The 19,977-nt window shown below is 48.8% G+C and overlaps 5 protein-coding genes across 5 annotated transcripts; 4 read left to right on the top strand and 1 right to left on the bottom strand.

Moving 5' to 3' along the window:
* Nucleotides 1-1,605: 1,605 nt before the first annotated feature.
* Nucleotides 1,606-1,905, top strand: ONS95_011492 (uncharacterized protein; the record flags this gene model as incomplete). The annotated part of the gene is made up of 1 exon (XM_058505112.1): nucleotides 1,606-1,905. One exon carries the CDS (start codon nucleotides 1,606-1,608, stop codon nucleotides 1,903-1,905), a length of 300 nt encoding a protein of 99 aa, XP_058359669.1.
* Nucleotides 1,906-2,575: 670 nt separating this feature from the next.
* ONS95_011491 (uncharacterized protein) lies at nucleotides 2,576-3,014 on the top strand (the record flags this gene model as incomplete). The annotated part of the gene is made up of 2 exons (XM_058505111.1): nucleotides 2,576-2,680; nucleotides 2,730-3,014. 2 exons carry the CDS (start codon nucleotides 2,576-2,578, stop codon nucleotides 3,012-3,014), a joined length of 390 nt encoding a protein of 129 aa, XP_058359668.1.
* Nucleotides 3,015-5,941: 2,927 nt separating this feature from the next.
* On the top strand, nucleotides 5,942-9,095 carry ONS95_011490 (uncharacterized protein; the record flags this gene model as incomplete). The annotated part of the gene is made up of 3 exons (XM_058505110.1): nucleotides 5,942-6,056; nucleotides 6,114-8,661; nucleotides 8,714-9,095. The coding sequence occupies 3 exons, from the start codon at nucleotides 5,942-5,944 to the stop codon at nucleotides 9,093-9,095; spliced, it is 3,045 nt and encodes a 1,014-aa protein (XP_058359667.1).
* A 2,789-nt stretch (nucleotides 9,096-11,884) lies between these two features.
* Nucleotides 11,885-13,956, top strand: NRC2 (serine/threonine protein kinase, AGC; the record flags this gene model as incomplete). The annotated part of the gene is made up of 4 exons (XM_058505109.1): nucleotides 11,885-12,734; nucleotides 12,784-13,083; nucleotides 13,129-13,510; nucleotides 13,563-13,956. 4 exons carry the CDS (start codon nucleotides 11,885-11,887, stop codon nucleotides 13,954-13,956), a joined length of 1,926 nt encoding a protein of 641 aa, XP_058359666.1.
* Nucleotides 13,957-16,353: 2,397 nt separating this feature from the next.
* Nucleotides 16,354-17,561, bottom strand: ONS95_011488 (uncharacterized protein; the record flags this gene model as incomplete). The annotated part of the gene is made up of 2 exons (XM_058505108.1): nucleotides 16,354-16,439; nucleotides 16,490-17,561. 2 exons carry the CDS (start codon nucleotides 17,559-17,561, stop codon nucleotides 16,354-16,356), a joined length of 1,158 nt encoding a protein of 385 aa, XP_058359665.1.
* Between the last annotated feature and the right edge of the window lie 2,416 nt (nucleotides 17,562-19,977).

Genomic DNA, 19,977 nt, shown 5'->3' with positions numbered 1-19,977 from the left:
CTTCGCAAGTGCTTTCTGGAATTAACTCCGCTGTCTCGACTGGGCAGCCGTAGTTTAGCTGAAGCTCCGTATCTATAGAAATGAAGTGTTCTTGACAATAGCTTGGATGGTGGTACGTGATTGGACGAGTGCCTGGCTAGGTAGTGAGATAATTCACTGTTGCCTGTGACTGAGTTACCAAACTTTCAAGTTCCAATTTCCACCTGCGCTTGGAGTAATCAGTTCGGGGATAGGTATCTCGTATGATTCCATATCTGTCGTATTTTCTAAAGCTGGTGGCGTTGCTGTCTCAAGTCCAAATGTTGCTTTCTCATTGTCACCCTTCAACAGCCTGATAACAAACAGTAGCTGCGTCAACAAGGCGGCGCACTCTAGAACTTGTCTGTAGTGATGCAACCAGAGCTACGAGGAGCACAGTGTCGGCCGTTCATTAGCAAGGACCAGATACTCGGAGGAGAGCAATTTCCTTCGGATTCTGTCCAAGAAACGAGAGGTTTTATTTCGTTAGTTTACAAGTATAGTCGCGCATGGGGCCGCTGAAGACTGAGGCAACCCATCATGAATCAAAACCAGATCTTGATTTTCATTGATGTTACAATTTCCCCAACTGTCGAGGCGAAACCAGTGTATGGGCATACAATCTCCCGCTCCCTTAGTGGTTGGAGATATCTCCGGTGCGTGGGACAAGAACGCCATGTTGCCGCTCCCCACAAGACTTCTCAACGTTCGTAAATGATGGCGTTCTGCAACATTACAGTCCAGTCTGACTAAGGTTGTGAAGAAAGAGTATTTTTCAGCCGTTACATGTGCTGAAGCCTACTCCGTACCTGCTGTCTTGACATGACATCTGATAGTACACGAAACACAACACCCTACTGTAGAACGGGCCGCTGCCGTCAGCCAAAAACGGCCACTAAAGCAAGTGTTCTTGACAGCGGGTGAGAAACTTGACTAGGGCCTCTTCCCGGCCCGAGCGCAATTCATGTTTGGTAAATTTCTCGCTTCGTAAGTGCTGACACGCCCCTCTCTCATCATGACTCCTGAGTCCTGCTCGAGTCCTGCTGATGGAACTTGTGGATTTGGGTGGATTCTGAGTCTTGGACTTACGACAGCAGATCCTTCCAGAAAGAAACAACTGTCCGACAGTCCACTATTCTGCGCTCGTTTGTCGCACCTTGAACCTTACATTATGATCTATCTGATGGGGCAGGACCGAGGAAGACACTGGCGAGACTGGGAAGTCGGCTTGCGGGTCAGTATCGGTAAAACACTAAAAGCCGGTATGCCATTAGTGCAGCAGTCTCAAAACCTAGACCAACAACATCAGAAGCTTGAAATGTCCTCATCCTGCCTTGTGTTTAATTCACAAGACTGTATTCATCATCGGCGATGCGAGTTTCGGGGTGCGGCCGCTGCATTTTTAGTGCACTGACATCGTTCGATGGCGCTCTCTGCACGTGGGATGGAAGGCAATGCGACTAGGGCTGCTGGGTGCGATCCTTGTCGCGGACCTTGGCCATGTCCAACTGGTGATCCTCGCTCGGTGTGCCTTCACTGCATGGGTCAGGACGCTGATTGTGGTGGCACCACAGGAAGCTTCCGGGCATGGGTATTTGCGTGTGTGTCTATCGGAAATCCAGTGTGAAATCGTTCGAACCAGAAGTCCAGCTACAGAAACACCACAAAATCAGGCTCTGCATGGTTGTGAGCCCGGCAAGTTTCCCTTACCTGCCCCGGAGTCCAGTATTGGATAAAGATATCCGCGTGTGGTCAAGCGACCGCCCATCATCACTAGAAATGTTCGTCTTCGACGTATTGTCAAGCCTGTCGTGGGGGAAAGTCAATTGGGGGAGCACTGGAGATTTCATGGGTACTCCGCTCCAGGAACGCCATCAGCCGTTGTAGAAATGATGCACCCTAGAACCCTGTTCCATCTGATAGCGGCAAGAAGGTACCGTAGTACAAGGAAAGTCCGGAAGGACAGTAGATGAAGGCTTTTTTCTGCAGTCCAGACCTCGGAGAAGGTGATATAAAGTTTTCGAATAGTGGATTATGAGTCTTGGTGATGCGATGAGGTAATTTGTCGAAGGCAAAGACGCATATGGGTGAGAACATCCAATTTAGAGTGCTACAGTGAAGTGAGGAGGAAAATTCGCAATTTTCGACTTTGAGGGGGTTCCAGGATAGACCCCAGCTCCCAGAATTCCCGGGACCTTTCTAAGCGAAATGCACCAACGCCTTCGTTGGTCTGTCTATCTTGCTGGAAGCTGAGGATGAACGCGCGGGAGGGGTGGTGAGGACTGGGTAGGGTTTATGTTGCATTGTCGGCAGAGCAAAGCAGGGGGCCACCTTGTGTATGGAGCTTCCCTCCGTATATATCCTGGACACAGATCTCTTTTCTTTTTTTCCGAGCTTGAAGGCTCGGCTTCCTTCTCTCGACCCTGTACCAATTGAGATCCACAGTCCTTCCTCATACTATTAGGAAACCTTTAAAGGCTTCCTGTAATCCCTCTTTTCCCGCGTCTTATCGACGTGGACTCATCGCTTTTCTGCCAGCGGGTAGAAGTCCATCACCATGAGTGGTTCTGGAGGGTACTATAAGTATCGGTGCAAGTACTGGTTGACTTACAATTGCCCGCATTGGGTTTGGGTGAATAACGCACCATGTGCACATTGTCTTGTAAGCTCTCACGAGGTAGATGTGAGGGATCCGCTGACGTCCATCCCAGGCAGACGGTCGTGATTCTGAAATGGCTGAAATGTCAGCTCCGTTCCGCCTCTCACGAGAGGTATTTGTACCACAATTCGAAGATGGCATGCTTCTTTACACCGTCATGGAGATCGTTGCTGGAAGTGATTGGGATAGTGGCTGGGCTGTCAAAGAAACGCCAGCCGAGCCAGCCTTCCCCAGCGTCACTGGACCAACTGCAGTTACCATCTCTGCGATGGATGGGGTTGATACTCAGGAGACTGGAAAGATCGGAGTCCAAAGTCCGGCTGCAGGAAGAAACTGAACCGGAAACGAAGGTCATCTCTGATACACTTTATGGAAACGGGAATAGGGAGTTCTTTTTCGGTGCCACTCTACCTTGACGAAAGCAGAGTGGAGATTGCTATTTGTACGGGCGGAATTTGAAATGGTTGGTCTGTACGTCCTTGTCGTCGAGCATTTATGGGGATTTCTGCTATTTTCGACTTGCGAGCGTCCTTCTTCTGCGTAATGAATCATGTTACTTAATGACATTCCATTCTTGGAAGGTAAAATTGGGTGGTAGGCGAGACGAAACGCCTTTGATTCGTTGATTTCGGAAAGATATGGGAAGTTATTACCATTTGATGGGAAGATGTTCCAGAGATTGTCAATTGACGAATAGGAGGACTGCCGGATTGCAAAGGATATCAAATTTGAATCTTTGGGAAGCCTGATGATTTCCAATCATGGTTCATATCCAGGTCCACTCGACACCCTTCAAGCATGTGTGTCGGTCAAGCCTAGCTGGGCTCTCATAGACTTTGCTTGTAATGATCTTAAAATGATGCCAGCACCAATTGCTAATTGATAATCTGGATTTGGTTCGTGGCGGGACGTCCAATCGGAGCTTAAATCTCGAACGATCATGTATGGCCTAGGCGAGAAGTATCTCGTCACCAGAAAGCAACCCGAGAATAGAAGAAAATTTCATTCGAGAACATTCAGCAGATAGGCGCATCGGACAGAAACGCGAAATTCTCCTCGCCATTCCATTGATGAATGCATGACATGGACCTCCTGGAACCTCGCGAGTGATAAACAGTGCCAGTCTTCTGGGTCTATTCTGCTTTCAAGCCAACCTTGGAGAGCGAGGTCGACAGCTGGATGAATTGCGCTGCAACAGTGGAGTCGATGATGCATGCTGCGTAAAGACCAGCAGGGTGTGAAAGAGCATCATTGGTTCGGTCGGGGGAGAGTCAGAAGTGGTAAGAGCAGAAGTCTCGAGCCTGTAGGAACGAGTGAGTCGCCGTAACATTGCATGGTCATCATACCGCATTCTCGCGACTATGGACTCCTCGCCTCTGCGCTGTACAGAAAATGATATGTGATAGAAACGCTCTGGGATTCAAGATTGTAAGAGTCTTACGATAGCGGCAGTTCTTGAACTCATCATCCGAGGTTGAGCTGCTCTCTGAGCAGTTTTAAATTATGTGGAAATTAGTAATACTGTAGCCATGGGGTGCAATTGCTGGGAACAGAGGGATTTTCCGGCGCCGTCCAGTGTCCGGTTAATCCGAGACACTCCATTGATAGACACCGACACGTGATCGGGCTTAAATTGACTTCATGACATTCAGAGTGGTTCTCTTTCAAGCATTTCTGCCTTCTGCATCGCCAGGGAGGACTGGCGGATCTTCAAAGCGACGCGGCAATGGAAGTCTAGACCAGAGCCACTTGCGATGCTCTCTCGCAAGGAGTTTCTTCTGAAGGTAGAAACAGTGGAAGGACACTGAGCACGACAGCGAAGATAGTACAATCGAAATAGCTTGTTTCGGTACGTCATATTGAAGCTTTTTGAGTGATAAATCATGCAACAGGGAAATGTCCAGGCAGTATTGAGCTACTCATGCAAGCGGATATTGTTGCAGGAGACGATCATCAAAGGAACAAGTCTTGAAACCAGACCAGCAGCTTTGGGAACAGCTACCATAAAGAAGTGCTAAGAGTGATCTCTTCTGAAAGTTTGTTCACTTCCATCCCGCATATGCTGTCCAGTGCTTCTCTTTTGTCTTGACCATAATTTTGAAGTCATGATGCTAAACAGACGCGTCTAGTGGAATTGACGAACTTGTCAAAACCTGAGATGACTCTTTCTACCGTACCGATGGGGCTGAGTCAAAGAAAGAAGAAAGATTGGAACGTGAACTGAGGAGAACAGTGCAGATCTCCAATTCGAAAGAGATATATTGGAGTCTTGCATGTTGACAAGGCTCGTAATTCTCAAAACGCCATGTCAGATGATTCGGCATTAGGAGAACTTTAATTTTTGCAAGAAACCATATACTTCGGAAATTTCTTTAATTCTTTTTGTTTCGAACTTGCCGTTGCTTGGTCGAGATCTCAAAGCGGTCACCTCGTAAGAAAGCCGTTGCTTTCACCGTAAACACGGCAGCACGCTTACTTTCAACGATATGCTGCATCCAGCATATCTTTGATAGAGAATCAGCAGCCTGTTTTCTCTATTACAGATATAGAGAATGGCTCCTTCTCTTTTGGACCAGGTGGTGAATTGTTGCCGGCTTCGCATCGCATCAGTGCTGTATCGCTCCTGCCACGCGAGAACTCCTGCGTAGTGCGCGGGCATCACATTTCACAGCATCCACTCTTAATCTCTCTCTTCCCTTCAACTACAACATCATCCTCCACAATTCTGGACGCCTCTCTATACATTCCTTTCCATTTGCTGGCATCATCTCAATCCTTCAAAGTCTATGACCGTGTGCGCACAGTCTGGCACATTCCTCTTCATCAGTGGCACCGTGGTTTTTCGTTGTCGTTCTCTTCTGTGGTAAGCCTGTGTGCTGTTGGTGAATTGTTTCTCTTGTACTCCTCCTCCCATACTCTCTCTGTTGTGGACACAGCACTGGGGCGCTCAATGCAAAGGCTTGGGTTAGATATCATCTCGACGGACCCGTGTCTGATCAATTCCCGGCTGGCTTGCGACTCTGGTGATTCTACCGTGGCTAGCAGGTTATGCGCGTTTGGAGGTTTAGTCAATTCACCATGCAGGATCAGCAATAGAAGTCCAGAACATGAAAGACAGAGGCTTACAAGATGGTAGGTTCACTCACCTGCTGTCCCGGACATAGGTGAAGACGACATATCGGAGCTTGTCAAGCCGTTCATAACACCTTGCGCAAATCGCCCCGCTAGGTAGCATCAGTCCTGTCGACACAATCATTTTCCAAGATGGAGGTGCTTACCGAGACGCGTCGCTACTCCGTCGACGAATTGCTAAGACTGAGAAGCTCCCTTCCCGTGGTCACCTGCCTCGTCAGAAACATCAACCAACACCCTGATATTGGTAAGTGTCGATATTCCTACCCTAATCAAGCACCTTTGCTAATTTGGTGCCTAACAGCTTGCATCTTCAGGATCCCTGAGGAGGCACTCCGCAGACCAGAGCAGTTCTCTTGCACCTCCGCGCACCTCACAGACATTACGAACAAGCCTGTCCTTCGCCAATTAGGCAGAAAGAACGTTACAGAGTCGTCGGAGCAAAGTGAGCCGCGCCCCCTCGAGGTTAGCAGAGTCCAAGGCCTTCAACCTGTTCATTGGCACCTTCGAAGACGCGAGAACTCAGATCGATCTTCTCAACCACACTCTGCACCATCTGGCTTCGCCGCACAACAATCTGAGAACTTCCAAAAATTCTACAGAGCTGTTGTATCACCCACCCACGTACGTGTCACAGCAGGTGGTCGTATCGTACCAAACAACCGATCTCCAGCTCCTACACCTTCAGAGGTTATCACTGACAAGAACGAGCACGAGCTCGAGTCTAAATTTCCCGGTGGAGTCCCTTGGATTCAAGACGTCTCCTCAGTGTATTCGCAGGTTCCTCAGGTTCCAGGCGGTTCGTTGCCCCCATTCAACTTGCATCCGCAATCCTCTGCAGTTGGCTTTCCCATCATGCCTACCCCACCACCTGGTTACTATGGCGCTGGAGCGGCTGAGCAGCTCTCCAAATCACATTTGGGCGCACAGCTTCCTGGGGTCAAGCCTCAGCAAATCAAAATTTCTCCACCGGCTCAATTCGACCAGACCAAGCCATTCACCTACAATGGTCAGATTGTCTACCCAGTTCCTTACGGCCACCAACCCCCTCCAAATGCAATTCCTCTTCCCATGGGCATGCTAGGTAATCCGAACTTCTTTCCTCAGGTTGCTCCTCAACCACCTGGTCTTATGCCTTCTGCATTGCCTTTCCAATTTGCCAATCAACCAAATCCTGTGATCTTCGCACCTGCTCAGCAATCTGGAATGTTGGCTATGCCGAATGGTGTCCAAGGCTCTGAACCTTTCATGCCTTATATGCCGGTTCCCGGTCTCCTTTTGCCTTCAGACTATATGAAATCCCAGCTTCAAGTCTTGCAAGCCCACCTCCACCAGATCGATACAATTCTGGGCAGCGACAAAAACAGAGTGGATAAGGCAGTGCTAGAGCAGCAACGTACCAGCCTCCACTCCCAGATCGACCATATGGAGGAACTTCTCCAAGTTAATTGTAGTCGTGGAGGTACTGCAACAGGTGTTGTTCGTCGTAGTGACAACAAGTCCGGTGGATCACACGAAGAGCACAAGTCCACTCGATCTGTATCCGAGAGTCTTCGGGCAGACACTGCAACAAAGACCGATGCCAAATATGACAACAGTGCTTCTCATCAAGATTTGCCGTCCAAATCCAAGTTGACTATTGCAGCTGCCATGGCTCCACCATTCCAACCACGCTCTCGTACTACTGTTACTTCTGCGGCTGGACAATCAATTCAACCAAAGCACCCAAAGCACATTTCGCGTTCAACTTCGGCTATTGAAGATAATGAGCCTGAGGAAACAGTGGCCGAGATTACAGCTCGTTTGATGGCTTATTCTACCACTGATTGGCTTCGAAGCGGCTTCAAGTTCGGCAATGATAGAGGTTACGATCCTCCTAAGGACGAAGTTCGCCATGGCGTCTCTCATCATAATACACAATATGAGAAGTCTCGATCTTACCAGCGTTCGAGTACGTCACATAGTCAAGCTCCTGCGATGAAGCCAAACACTTCGGCACCGCCATCCGAGACTATCCCTTACCTCATTGGCACTCTCCCAACTGGTGTAAGTGCTCAGACTGCCAACGCTAATGATCTGGTCTATTCTCGTCCATTGACAGATGATGAGCTTCGTGCACGATATCTGTACTGGGGAAAGGCACCTCGATCTGTTCAGAGTGGTTTGCCCAAGTTTGATGGAAAGGATTTCTACCCACCTTCCCCGGTAAAGAAGCCTGCCAGCATTGCTTCCGTTAAGTCGGTTGAGACCCAGGTATCACTTGAGATCGAGCCTGAGAAGACGTACCCATTCCGTCTTCCATCGAACGATATTGCATACCTTAAGCCAATTCCTCAACCGGTCTTTACGGATGCCAAGAGCAGAGGAAATTCGCAGCAGTCTACCTTTACACAAGGATTGCATAATGGTTGGTCCCGCGATTCAAGATCTGGTCACAATCAGGAGGCTACTGTTGGGGAGAAGGTCGTCAAGTCGGTTCCTGGCCTTGATTTCTCGAAACTGTTCATGGAGAAGGGATGCCCCGGATACAGATCGCCCTCTCCAAAGCCCACTGTTGTACGATTCAGCAGAGATCAGGATGAAGCACCTGTCACCCCTGAGAACGCTACATTCTTCGAGGAAGCCGAGGACGAGGTCGACGATGCTAAGTCCGATGATTCTTGGCAACCAGCTGGTCGCGATTCTCAACGCTACAAGAGCGAGAACGGCGTCATCAGTGTCGATTCTACTGCCAGCGACACACAGGAAACCGAGTCAACCGTCGAAATTAATCTGTCTCCTCGCGCCAACGGTCACCGAGTTTCTCCCAAGCCTTTGAAGTCGTTTGATGAGCGAGTTGAGAACTTCAAAAAGTAAGTCTCCCTGGAACGTTCCACGTGAAGAGACAGAGCTGACTTTCGGAAGTGTTGACGAACAGACAATTTTCTTGCAGCAGATGCTTAAGAACGAAGGCCGAGCTGGTACTCCTTTGATGGGAACCATTTCGTCTGCCACTGCTCAAGGATTCCTCCCTCAATATCGTGGATCCGCGGCTGCATCTCTTACCCCAGCTGAATATATTCCATACAAGTCAGCTTCAACCAAGGCCACAAACTCACAAGCCGAGAATCGTCCATTCAACCAAGATAAGAATGAACGCCATGGTGTTCCTGGTCCCCAGACTGCCGAGGCATACTTGAGACAGATCAGTGAACAGCTCCAAGAGACCGAAAAGAGTACCCTTGATCAAGGATGGAACCCTAACACCACCCGTACTGGACCTGTCCGTCCTGGTGAGGAGTGGTAAATTGCTGACACATTATCTCATCTTTGCCGTTTTCGGTTCCATTCATTACTTGACGGATTATTGTCCTCGGTTTCTCAACATTTCAATCTCAGTATTGTAAGGGATGTACGATATGTCTGCCTGACTAGGCTTTGGGATTGCGGTGTCAGCTGCTGTACCACAAGCCTGATGGATTTGCCTCACCTACATTATATTTCTCTCCTCTGTACATGGTGCGGAAAGATGCTTCATCTCATACGAGTCTCGATACATGTATCATTCGCATGGCTATTGCAATATTGCATCTAATCGCCTTTCATTGATGATATTGGGCATGCTGTAGAATTATTTGTTTCTTTTTCGGACTGGGGAAGAATGTGGTGGCGACGATACGGGATGGTCTGAGATACTGACACTGGGTTTCCTTTTGCTCTGCTACTGGTAAGGGTAGCGGCATTACACAAGAGGTTTCACTGATCATGAGCACAGTCACGCATAGGTCAATGTCTACACATGCAATGAAATCCGATGTCTTTGTGCGAGGTAATGTGATGTGATTTTGTGGCCCTTCCCTTACTGTCTTTACAATTGATGCCCTGTGGCTGTGCATTTGGGTGCTTCAAGCCAAATGTGCCTATGCATCTTCTAGAAGTTCTAGAAGCCGTTCCTTCCCCGAGTTAAGCTACTAGGAAACATCATCCAATGAGTATGGTCCTAGATCAACGATCGGCTGGGTCTCGGGTCGGAATTTCGGCTCAACGCTGGCCCATCTCAAGTGTTTGCTTTTTTCCTTTTTCCGTCTAGGAAGGTTTGCTTTTGGAAGGAGGGGTAAGTACCAATATAAATGGCGCCATTTGGGTTATCTTTGCGGGTTGACTGTGCATAATGTTTTTTGTGGAGGATAGCTGCGTCTTGGGAAGGAGTAGATTTCAGTTTATTGGATGGATGTGAGAGGATGGCAGGAGTTTGGTCTGGAAGGGGAAGGAGAGGAGAGAAGGCGGGCCTTGGCTCGGATGTTGGATGTTAACATTAGCAATTATTGGTTGATTCGGAACATATTGCTGCTCTGTGAGTATGTTTCTATACTCCTGTCATATCCTACACGATCAGAATTTGATCGACTCGTTACTTCAGTAAATCGCGATTCGCGGGGTTGAGTTTGAACTGTGTGATCCCTGCAAGGATGAGATCATAGGGGATGAGACGAGGTGGGATGGATGTTCGAGATGGGATGGGGATGGGGATGGATTGGATTGGTAATGGTTCTTTTTTTTTACCTTCGGAGGCTGTTCGAGGCAAGCCGAAGTGCATGCAGTGCATACGTGCATGGAGATATTCCGATCGGTACGGGGGTTTCCGCTGCCTTGGGATTGGAGAGATGTAGGAAACATTACTCGAGTAGGTAGGTAGGTAGGTAGGAGATGTGGAAAAGGGCAATTGACGAATTACCTACCTGAGAGTGTTGGGTGTGTGGACTTGAATTTTGCCGCTGGGCAGGGAGACGAGGGAGACGAGGGAGAAGAGAGGCGGGGAGGAGGGGCCGGCGAGAGAGAGGGTGAGGTTTTGGCGGCGGGAGAGGGCTAATAATGGCTGGGGGAAATGATAAAGAGGAGTAAGAATTGTAATCCATAATGATATTAGGAGGCGGAGTAGATGGCATTGTTTGTAATTACAACCATCGAAAAGAAAGCATTGCAGTATGATGAAAACATGATTAGTGTCGGATCCAGTCCTAACAGGCTCTGGGTGAAGCCATTGATGTTGCTTCCGAGGACGAGGGCTGAGGAGGGCTGAGCTATTGGCAGTGCATGGCGGCAGTAGAGCCAGGCAATAGAGCATGAAGAACGAGTGCGAGTTCGTAAGGGGGAACCAATATGATATATCTGCTTGCTAAAAGTTAATATCGAAGTTTACTCCTGTTGTGCATGCCTCGGTCTCGCTCTCAAAATCAACTCCTTCCTCGCTCTTGCTCCGTCTGACTACAATCCTTTTAAACACCCCTACCAAAGTAACAACATACTGTCTCATCCTCCTTGACGACTCCAAGACGTGTCTTGTGTTTCTCTTGTGTCTGGATTCCAGAACATTATTGAGGTCAAGGCCCGCGATACCTTACCTTGGGGAGTTTAGCAGGAAGCAGCGGAGTGGCCAGGCTGTCGGATCGCCCCCTTTCTGGCCCGTTCAGGCTTCTGTACACGCCCATTCCATCCCATCCCACCTTGGAGTAGTGAGTGGCAGTGGGAGTGGGAGTGGCAGTGGGAGTGGGAGAGTGCAGCTTCCACTTTGATAATCCGCCCCGAGAGACCAGCGGGACACCAATCTAGCGCAGCCCAAGACCAAGAAACGAGCATCCTGTCCTGTCCTGTCCTGTCTTGTCCTTCCCATCAGTTCATCCATTCTACAGTACCTCTCCCCCCCCCCCCCCCCCCCCCAAAATCTCCGAATAGCGTCGTGTTCGTGCTCCTGCACCTGCTGTAATTACTCCATCGGCAGACTCGGGGCCCTCCTGAATTCAAATTTCTGATGGCCCAGTAGCGATAGGCATCGCCAACTGCGCCACGGCCCCCCGAAACCGAAACCGAGGGCCACTTTTCCGCTGGTGTGCTGAGGAACATATCGGCCTTGATTGATAAGTAACTGCGAAGCACGGTCCAACAACTATCGACTGTCAACGCAACGGCGGCACCGCAAGACGGTCCTTCTCCCATTCACCACGTCCTCCATTCCATTCCATTCCCATCCCTTCCTACTCGACAGCCACTCTTCGAGTACCGCGGTGCAGCTGTTGTTAAAGCTGCTGCGGATTCTCGATGACGGCTCTATTTCACGGCTCGTCTCCAACCTCGATCCCCAGCGAGAAACGAGCCTTCTCGGGCATCTCGATGTCGTCCAACAAGCACCCCAACGGCCACAGCCCGTTTCCGCAGAAGCTGAAGAACTTCTTCCGGATCAACACTCTAGGTAGCAATGATGAGAAGAAAGATGGCTCGATAAAGTCCGAGAGCAAGAGCTCATTCCGACAGTCCAAGTTCTTCCCCGGCTCAGGACGGAATCGCTCCACGACCGTGGCCAGTGAGGGCAATGCTTTAGATGATGGGGTCAGTCCTACGGCTCATGCCAATCCATACTTCGCGCACCAGGGCCCTCCTGCGTTACGACACCACAATGAAGGTTCGGTTCCTCCGAGTCCACCTGATACCCCGACCCTTAAAGTTGATGCCGTGTCAGGAGCGAATGATCAGGCAACGATTGCTGGGAAGGAAGAGTTGGCACGAAAGTTGAGGAGAGTAGCCAGTGCTCCAAATGCTCAGGGACTTTTCTCAAAGGGTAAGGGAAGCGGTGATAGGCCTGCCACAGCTGAGCTTGGTAAGGAGCCATTGGCACACAATGCCAGCACCAGCATGCTGTCCCTGGTGGATCCCAAGACGAATGGATCGCCTCTCGCTGGCCCTGCACAAGATAGCCTAGGAGCTCTACAACCACCCAATTTGCGAAATGCCATGGCGTTCAGGAGGACATATAGTTCGAATTCCATCAAAGTACGGAATGTAGAGGTGGGACCAGGCAGTTTTGATAAGATTAAGTTGATTGGAAAGGGAGATGTAGGAAAAGTGTACCTGGTGCGGGAGAAGAAGAGCAGCAGGTTGTATGCTATGAAGGGTATGTAATGTGCTACTCGCGCTGGTGCCTTCTAGCTGACAAATTCCAGTATTGAGCAAGAAGGAAATGATCAAGCGGAATAAGATCAAGAGAGCTTTGGCAGAGCAGGAAATCTTGGCCACAAGCAATCACCCGTTCATCGTTACCCTATACCATTCTTTCCAATCGGAGGATCATTTATACCTGTGTATGGAGTACTGCAGTGGTGGAGAGTTCTTCCGAGCCTTGCAGACTCGTCCTGGAAAGTGCATACCAGAAGATGATGCGAGATTCTATGCCGCGGAGGTTACAGCTGCTTTGGAATATCTGCATCTGATGGGATTCATTTACAGAGATTTGAAGCCAGAGAGCAAGTTTCCCTGTCCCTGAGTCATTGCTTTACTAATTGTATCAGATATTCTGCTTCACCAATCAGGACACATCATGTTGTCAGATTTCGATCTTTCCAAACAGTCTGACCCTGGTGGAAAGCCAACCATGATTCTGGGCCGAAATGGTGCAAATGTTAACTCATTACCAACGATCGATACGAAATCATGCATAAACAATTTCAGGACGAATTCGTTTGTTGGAACAGAGGAATACATTGCGCCGGAGGTCATTAAGGGATGTGGACACACAAGTGCGGTAGATTGGTGGACTCTGGGTATTCTGATCTACGAGATGCTGTACGGAACGACCCCTTTCAAGGGAAAGAACCGTAATGCTACATTCGCCAATATCTTGAGAGATGATGTCCCGTTCCCCGAGCATTCTGGAACGCCACAAATTTCTAAGTAAGTGGGGAAATTGAGGTTAATAAAGGAGTCAAGATGCTGACCACAACAGTTTGTGCAAATCCCTGATTAGAAAACTCCTCATCAAGGATGAAAATCGCAGACTTGGCGCTCGGGCTGGAGCCTCTGATGTCAAGACGCACCCCTTCTTCCGCACTACCCAATGGGCTCTCATCAGACACATGAAGCCACCGATGATCCCACATCAAGGACGAGGTGTCGATACCGTCAACTTCCGAAATGTGAAAGAGAGCGAGAGTGTGGATATTAGTGGGGGCAGAGCAATGATGCCAATTCCCAAAGGAGTACCTCTCGATTCTGGACTGGCCACACCTGGTGGTGAGGTCCTGGATCCATTCGAGGAATTCAACTCGGTCACTTTACATCACGATGGAGACGACCACCACCAAACCGAAGATCTGAACAACGGACGATATGACCATTGAGGAGGAGCATCCATTGGCGAGCCATCTTCTACAAATTTTCCGGAGATGGTGGGTTTTGTTTGAGTATAGAACGCTACATTGATTTTGCAAGACGCGGGAAAAGTTGCTTGCTTGCTACGCGTATGCAATTTGACGGCCACGAGCGAGAGACAGTCTACAGCACATGCCAGCTTAGACTTTGATCATTGAGAAGTATTCTCCTGTTTCTTTCATTGCTTTGAAGCATTTGAAGGAGGAGAAGGGCGGCGGATTATTTTCGTGAAGGCACTTCGATCTTGGCCCGATTTCTAGTGATGTCGAACAGAGAAGGCAGAAGAGGACAATAGAGGGAGAAGAGAACCGTCCACACGCGCAACGACGGTGTGGACTTACTGAATGGCGCACAACACAACACAACATGACACTGGCATGGCATGCATATCGATCGGTCAAAGCAAATTGTTGAATTTTTTGGGAGGGTTGGGACTGGGACTGGGACTGCATTTGTACATATGGCTTTTTCTACCGGGTGCAGGCAATTTTCTTCTTTCTCTCCTCAGTCAAATAGAGATTAGTGGTCGGCAGGGACGGGGACCATGTTTGTACCTGATGAGGAGATTTCTGAGGATAAAACTTGCTGCTTATTACTGCTACTACTACAACAACTACTGGTATGGGATCGGGAGAGGCATGTGCGCAAATGGAATGGACTGAATTGAAATGGTATGAAAATTCAATGGATGGCGTTTCAATCTTTGAGTGGTGCTGCTCGATTTTTTAGACTTTTCTGTGACATCATTTGGACTTCAAAATAGCTGGGAAGGTGAGTGGAGATGAGACATGCCCGGTGCTCTCTTACTTTCTCGCTTTGGAGAGTGGGTGGGTACCAAGGTACCCATAATCGGCAACTACCTAGGACACCATTTCTTCAAGCCAATTCATTTTGCTTCGCAGCACTGCGGTCGATTTTGGTGAGGTTTTTTTTTTTTTTTTTTTCGCTTAATAAATGCCTGCTTATTTACTCTCTCTCACTCTCTCACTCTCACCAGCAGTCTCCTACGTTGCCGATATCCCCAACACTCATTTCCCATCCATGTCCCACTCGCTACCCTGGGTAACTTTTTGTGTTTTAAGTTTTAGTGACTAGCAGTGCTTGAGTGTTGAGACAAAGGATGCTGGTCGAGCGTCGTCGAGCTTACAGAACAGTGAAGGTTGTGATGAACAGTCATCTATCTGTCTGAAATAGCTTGATCTATCTGCGAAATGCAATGACTAGTCAAGTCTGTCATACCAATAATAGGTATATTGTTTTGGGATGGTGATGTTTCCGTCTGCTGTCAGCAGATAATGGGAATATCTTAAGCAGGTACGTTTGTGATAGGAGCGGGACAGGTGAGAGACACTTATAATTTGCGAGTTTGTGCTATGCGTCATATAGCTCATCACTCGCTTTGCCGGGGTATATGTGAGCTATGGACTTGTTCAGAGTAAAGTTGACTTTGAAAATTACGTCTGGTGTGGGATCCCGAGCGTGGTTTCTTGAGGGTCGATGGCCCTTCCATGATTCAGAGGCTGTCTCTTAAGTACCATCCATCAAATGTAATTTTTGGGCTCCTGTTCCTTGTAGTTAGAGGAGGGATAGATGGAGGTCGAAGGAGGGTTGTTCAGACTTCCCTTGGTTTGATTTTGTGTAAGATGAAGATTTGATGGAGGGAATGGTGCGTTAGCGGTCAGCCAACTGAACCCTTGACTCAGTTTTCCGTTGGTACTCTTAGACATTTGACTAATCTGTTTTAATTCATCCATGGGATCACTACTTCGTGTTGATTTCTAATGATACCAAATATGGAAGCGGACGAGAGAATGCAAGGCATCTGAATTCAAAACAGAGAGCACGAGCTAAGCGAGCACGCAGTGAACAGCCGCTTTGAAGTCGCGGATGACGCTCAAAGTTGGTTAAGAGTATAAAGCTAGAGTTTCTCCATCTGATATGAAGAAGATCAATACCCCAAAAGTCAACAGCAGAAATGCGTATGGGTAGCAATTGCTTCATGTAGCTAGTCACTTTACTCTTTTTTTGGCATGGCCTCTTGGTTAGCGATCCGACTAGTTTAAGATCCCAACTTTGTTGCGACGTCGTCCATTCTTTTGCTTTTTGCTTTATTTCTTCACTTCAACACGGCTATTGGAATATGAAGATGTTTGTTGGCTTTGCCCCGTACTATTGATGTTACTATTATTATTTTGTTCATGGGTCTCATGAGACCATCGCCTGCCAGCCGGTTCAGGCGCTGTCGCAAACTTCATTGATCTCCAACTCCAAAACACTCCTTTTGAAGACTATATATATTTCAACTGTTGAGCTCCTGTTTCTTGCGCAGATATTAGATTTCAAGATTAATTTCTGCATCAAAAGCTTCATTGTACTTTTGTCTGTCTTGAGCCTCTTCTCTTCGTAGCTGGTCCAGCGACTACTTTTGCTTTTGGTCGGATTTGTTGGAAGTCTGGTTGTCATCAGCCTGTGGTTCTTCTTCCCTATTTATTCAGACCTTACCCGACTGAATACTCTCGAGCGTTTCACTCTTTACCAAGACTGGTCTGCTCATTGCCTCCATGCCGCCAGCATTGAGGATGATGCTCCCACTCATAGCCAATTTCTCAAAGGCCCCTACGCGTGTCTTTAAAGTGTCAACTTCGCTGCCGAGTCTCTGCGTGGTTTTCTCCAGGTGCTTGATATACTCGAGAGCTCTCATCAGAATCGCTGCTTTTCCATACTTTTGCTGGTTTGACTTGCTATCACCTTCGCGGACGGAATCCTCCTCGCCACCGTTGTCATTTGGCCCATAGAGGGACGGGATTCCTTCACGCAGAGATTCGATCTTGGCGTTCAAGTTTGTTCGGTATCGCTTTTCGATGGCGTTGTGACCCCGCTTTCTCGATTGGCACAGTGCACTGTTTGGCTGGTCTTCCATGTCCACCGATTTGCGTTTATTATTCTTGCGCGTACGAGTTTCTGGCTCGGGCGAAGGAGAGAAGGATTGCGATGCTTGGGATGCTTGGGATGCCGCTGGTGAAGCGGACGCTGAGGCAACTTTGATATTGGGAAGTACATGGGATGGCATGGCGATATCTTGCAGGCTCCGTTCTTCGGCTTCAGTGAGGGAGGAAAATCCACGATAGGACCTGCGAAGCTCTTGCTGCACCTGCCCTTGTGTTGGATTGGCTCCAGTCGTGGGGTATAGAGGGATGTTTCTCTGATTGTTTGTCGAGCCTGCTGATAATGGTGGTGTGTCTTCGAACTCGAATGGAGCATCCGCAAATGGGAAGTCGGTGCCAGCAGAGTAGGACGTCGGCATCATGTCAACTCCCGAACTCTCGATTCCCATGGCCCAGGTCTCTAGAGATGCATCGTGACGTTCCATACTTTCAGTACATTGAATATCAGCTGGAATCAGATCCGTCGTCGTTGCACCTTCCCATCTCATCCAGTCGTCCCAATCTTCCTGGGCGAATTCCCCGTTCAAAGATTTATCGAACAAGTTAGAACTCGGGTTGACGAGGTTCCTTGGGGTGACCATGATGCTGTCTTTGCCGGCTTGGCAATAACTTCGGCTTCTTGAAGGCATCTTAGATATTCTTTGTCTTCTGATATGACCGAGGATCGAGGAGATAGGGTAGATCGATCGAGATTGGGCTGAACTCGTTGCTGATATGAACGGATCAAACAGAGCGAAGGGTGATTGACGAGAAATAGTACCTTTCTGGAACTGATGATGACGAGGGGTAGAGGTCAAGTTTGTTGGATGAGGGGGTATCTGGGATGGAAGAGGTCCATGCAGTGGATCGGAATGGGGGGCTTACCGAACAGATATACTTGGCATGGAGAGAATGGAGATGACAGCCCAAGATTCTCGATCTCGCTGGCCAGACCTTCGGATCGGGTATGGGGTCAAAAGGCATCCTCCCGGAATGCGGTAGGACAGTGACAGTCATTCTGGACCCTTGGACCCTTGGAGACCCTAGGAGCACTAGACCTCTTGCACACAAGTGGCTGGCCAAAACGTGGGCAGTTATTGAGAATCCGCTGCTTTTTGGAGAATATCCTCGCTGGCTTAAGCTCTTGGAACCTTACGCAGCCGATCATGTTGGTCTTGTTCATTGGCTTGATATAGTCTTTTTGCAGCTGCCCCGCTCTTCCGCTTCAACCATCTGGGGATTCAAGTGGACCCAGACGTTTGCCGCAATGTGTTGTTTCTTCAAGCATGGGCACCCGCAGCTACTCCCCTCCCCGTTGACTTGTGCGATGAGACATTGAGTTGTCGAACAACAAGTGCCAACAATTCTTGCAGTTGGAATCAACCCCAGATGTCAACAGCACGTCCTTCCGAGCATCGTGGGGTACTCTTGAGTCTCTCACGTCATTTGAGAGTTCAAAGGACGCAGGGACCTCTGGACCCTGAGTGCGCCACGCTGGACCCCTAGAAAGCCCCCCCTAGGACCCTGAAATGATTGGGATGGCATTTCCTCGCTCCACATCAAAAAACTAGACTGCACATCTAACTAACAGCTCACAAAACTCGCCCCATCTTCATCTTCATCTTCATCTCAATTTCCATCTCCAACCCCAGCAATTCGCATGTCGGCGCCCTACAGCCAGTGCCTCATCCCGTGATTCTCTTGATGAATTGCTGCCTATCAGTGAGATGTGGCGCAGACGAGTGCACATCGAGCGCCATCGAGAGCAGCTGTTCGCGATGTGGTGTCATAGCCACGGGTCTCGATGGGGGGAGGCGTCTTATGCCGCAATGCCTACGTTTGAGCTCTTTGCTATTGGTTCCTATATTCAAAAGAATGGACCATGGATTATCGCAGATAAGAGCCGGGCGGCGGCTGGTCTATCGGATACCTTGCAAAGGCACAGCAGTCATGGATTTTCGCCTTCTCCAGTTCTCCGCAGTGGCAGCGTGGAGGCGCCAAGGCTGCACAAGACGCAAGAAGCCATGGTTGAAATCTCTGAATCTATCCTTGTTGACTAGAAGCTCTTTGGGATAAAATGTGCATTGAAATTTTTGGCAGAGCTTAAAGTTACGGAAATAGTTCCGATGGAAGGGAGCATTACGGCCCCTGGCAAACAATCAGCCCTGACCATTGTCCGTTCGGACATCTGTCATAACAAAGTTCAAGACTCCTGAGTCGTTACGAAACGAAGATGATATTTCTCATACTTTCTTACCTTTCCTAGAGTTTTGATTCTCTACTTGTCACCGCTATCAAGGCAAGACGTCCCTCCAAAGCCGATGCAGACTGAACAAGTGGCGACGTCACAATGCAGCGTCTCGATATACTCTTCTCATCTGCAGGTCTCATCACACTCATGCGGGCAATAGTAACACTGCATTGGCGTCTTTTTGATAATAAGCTTAAGATGTGAAAGAGCCGAGTCGATAACGGCCATAACATCGAAACACCTTTGCATGACCTTCGAAAAGTATTGCGGTACCTCTACCTCCCAGCTCCTCAGGGGCAGGTGGTATCTCCGTTCCAATAGACTTGTTGTAACTGCTGTTTTTACGGCTGTACTACTGCAGATAAGCACCAAAGGCCACTTTGCGTGCCGCAATGTCAATCAAGCCCCAGCAAGTCGTCCGTGGTCTAGACTCGGCCAATGTATTCTCGTCGCTCAAAATAGGTGCTGGTAGACATCTATCACATATTGTGGATCGTTACCAGTGGGAAAGGCCCGTCTGTTGATGCTGTCGAGCTCGTACGTGTTTCTCGAAACGCGCCACTACGTTGTGACATGTTATTTCTTGCGATCCTAGTGTAGAGGTAACGACAACAAATCCTCAATTGTAAAATAATCCAGAAGGGCCATCAGAGAACCAGAGATTGGGGATTAGCCAGTGGTTGCGGAAACTTGGACTCGAGGACTCCAATCCAGGAACTCAAGCTTGGCGATAGTGTCTTGCATCTGGTATATTAGGGTCGAGGAAGCCATCAAGAGAGGACTCGAACTAGATGAATGAATTGTGACACCTCTCA

This window comes from Cadophora gregata, assembly GCF_030347475.1.
Source record: "Cadophora gregata isolate MNR1 chromosome Unknown scaffold_5, whole genome shotgun sequence".
Classification (NCBI taxonomy): domain Eukaryota; kingdom Fungi; phylum Ascomycota; class Leotiomycetes; order Helotiales; family Ploettnerulaceae; genus Cadophora; species Cadophora gregata.
The sequence above is the reverse complement of the archived record's forward strand: the minus strand, read 5'-3'. Positions and strand labels throughout refer to the sequence as shown.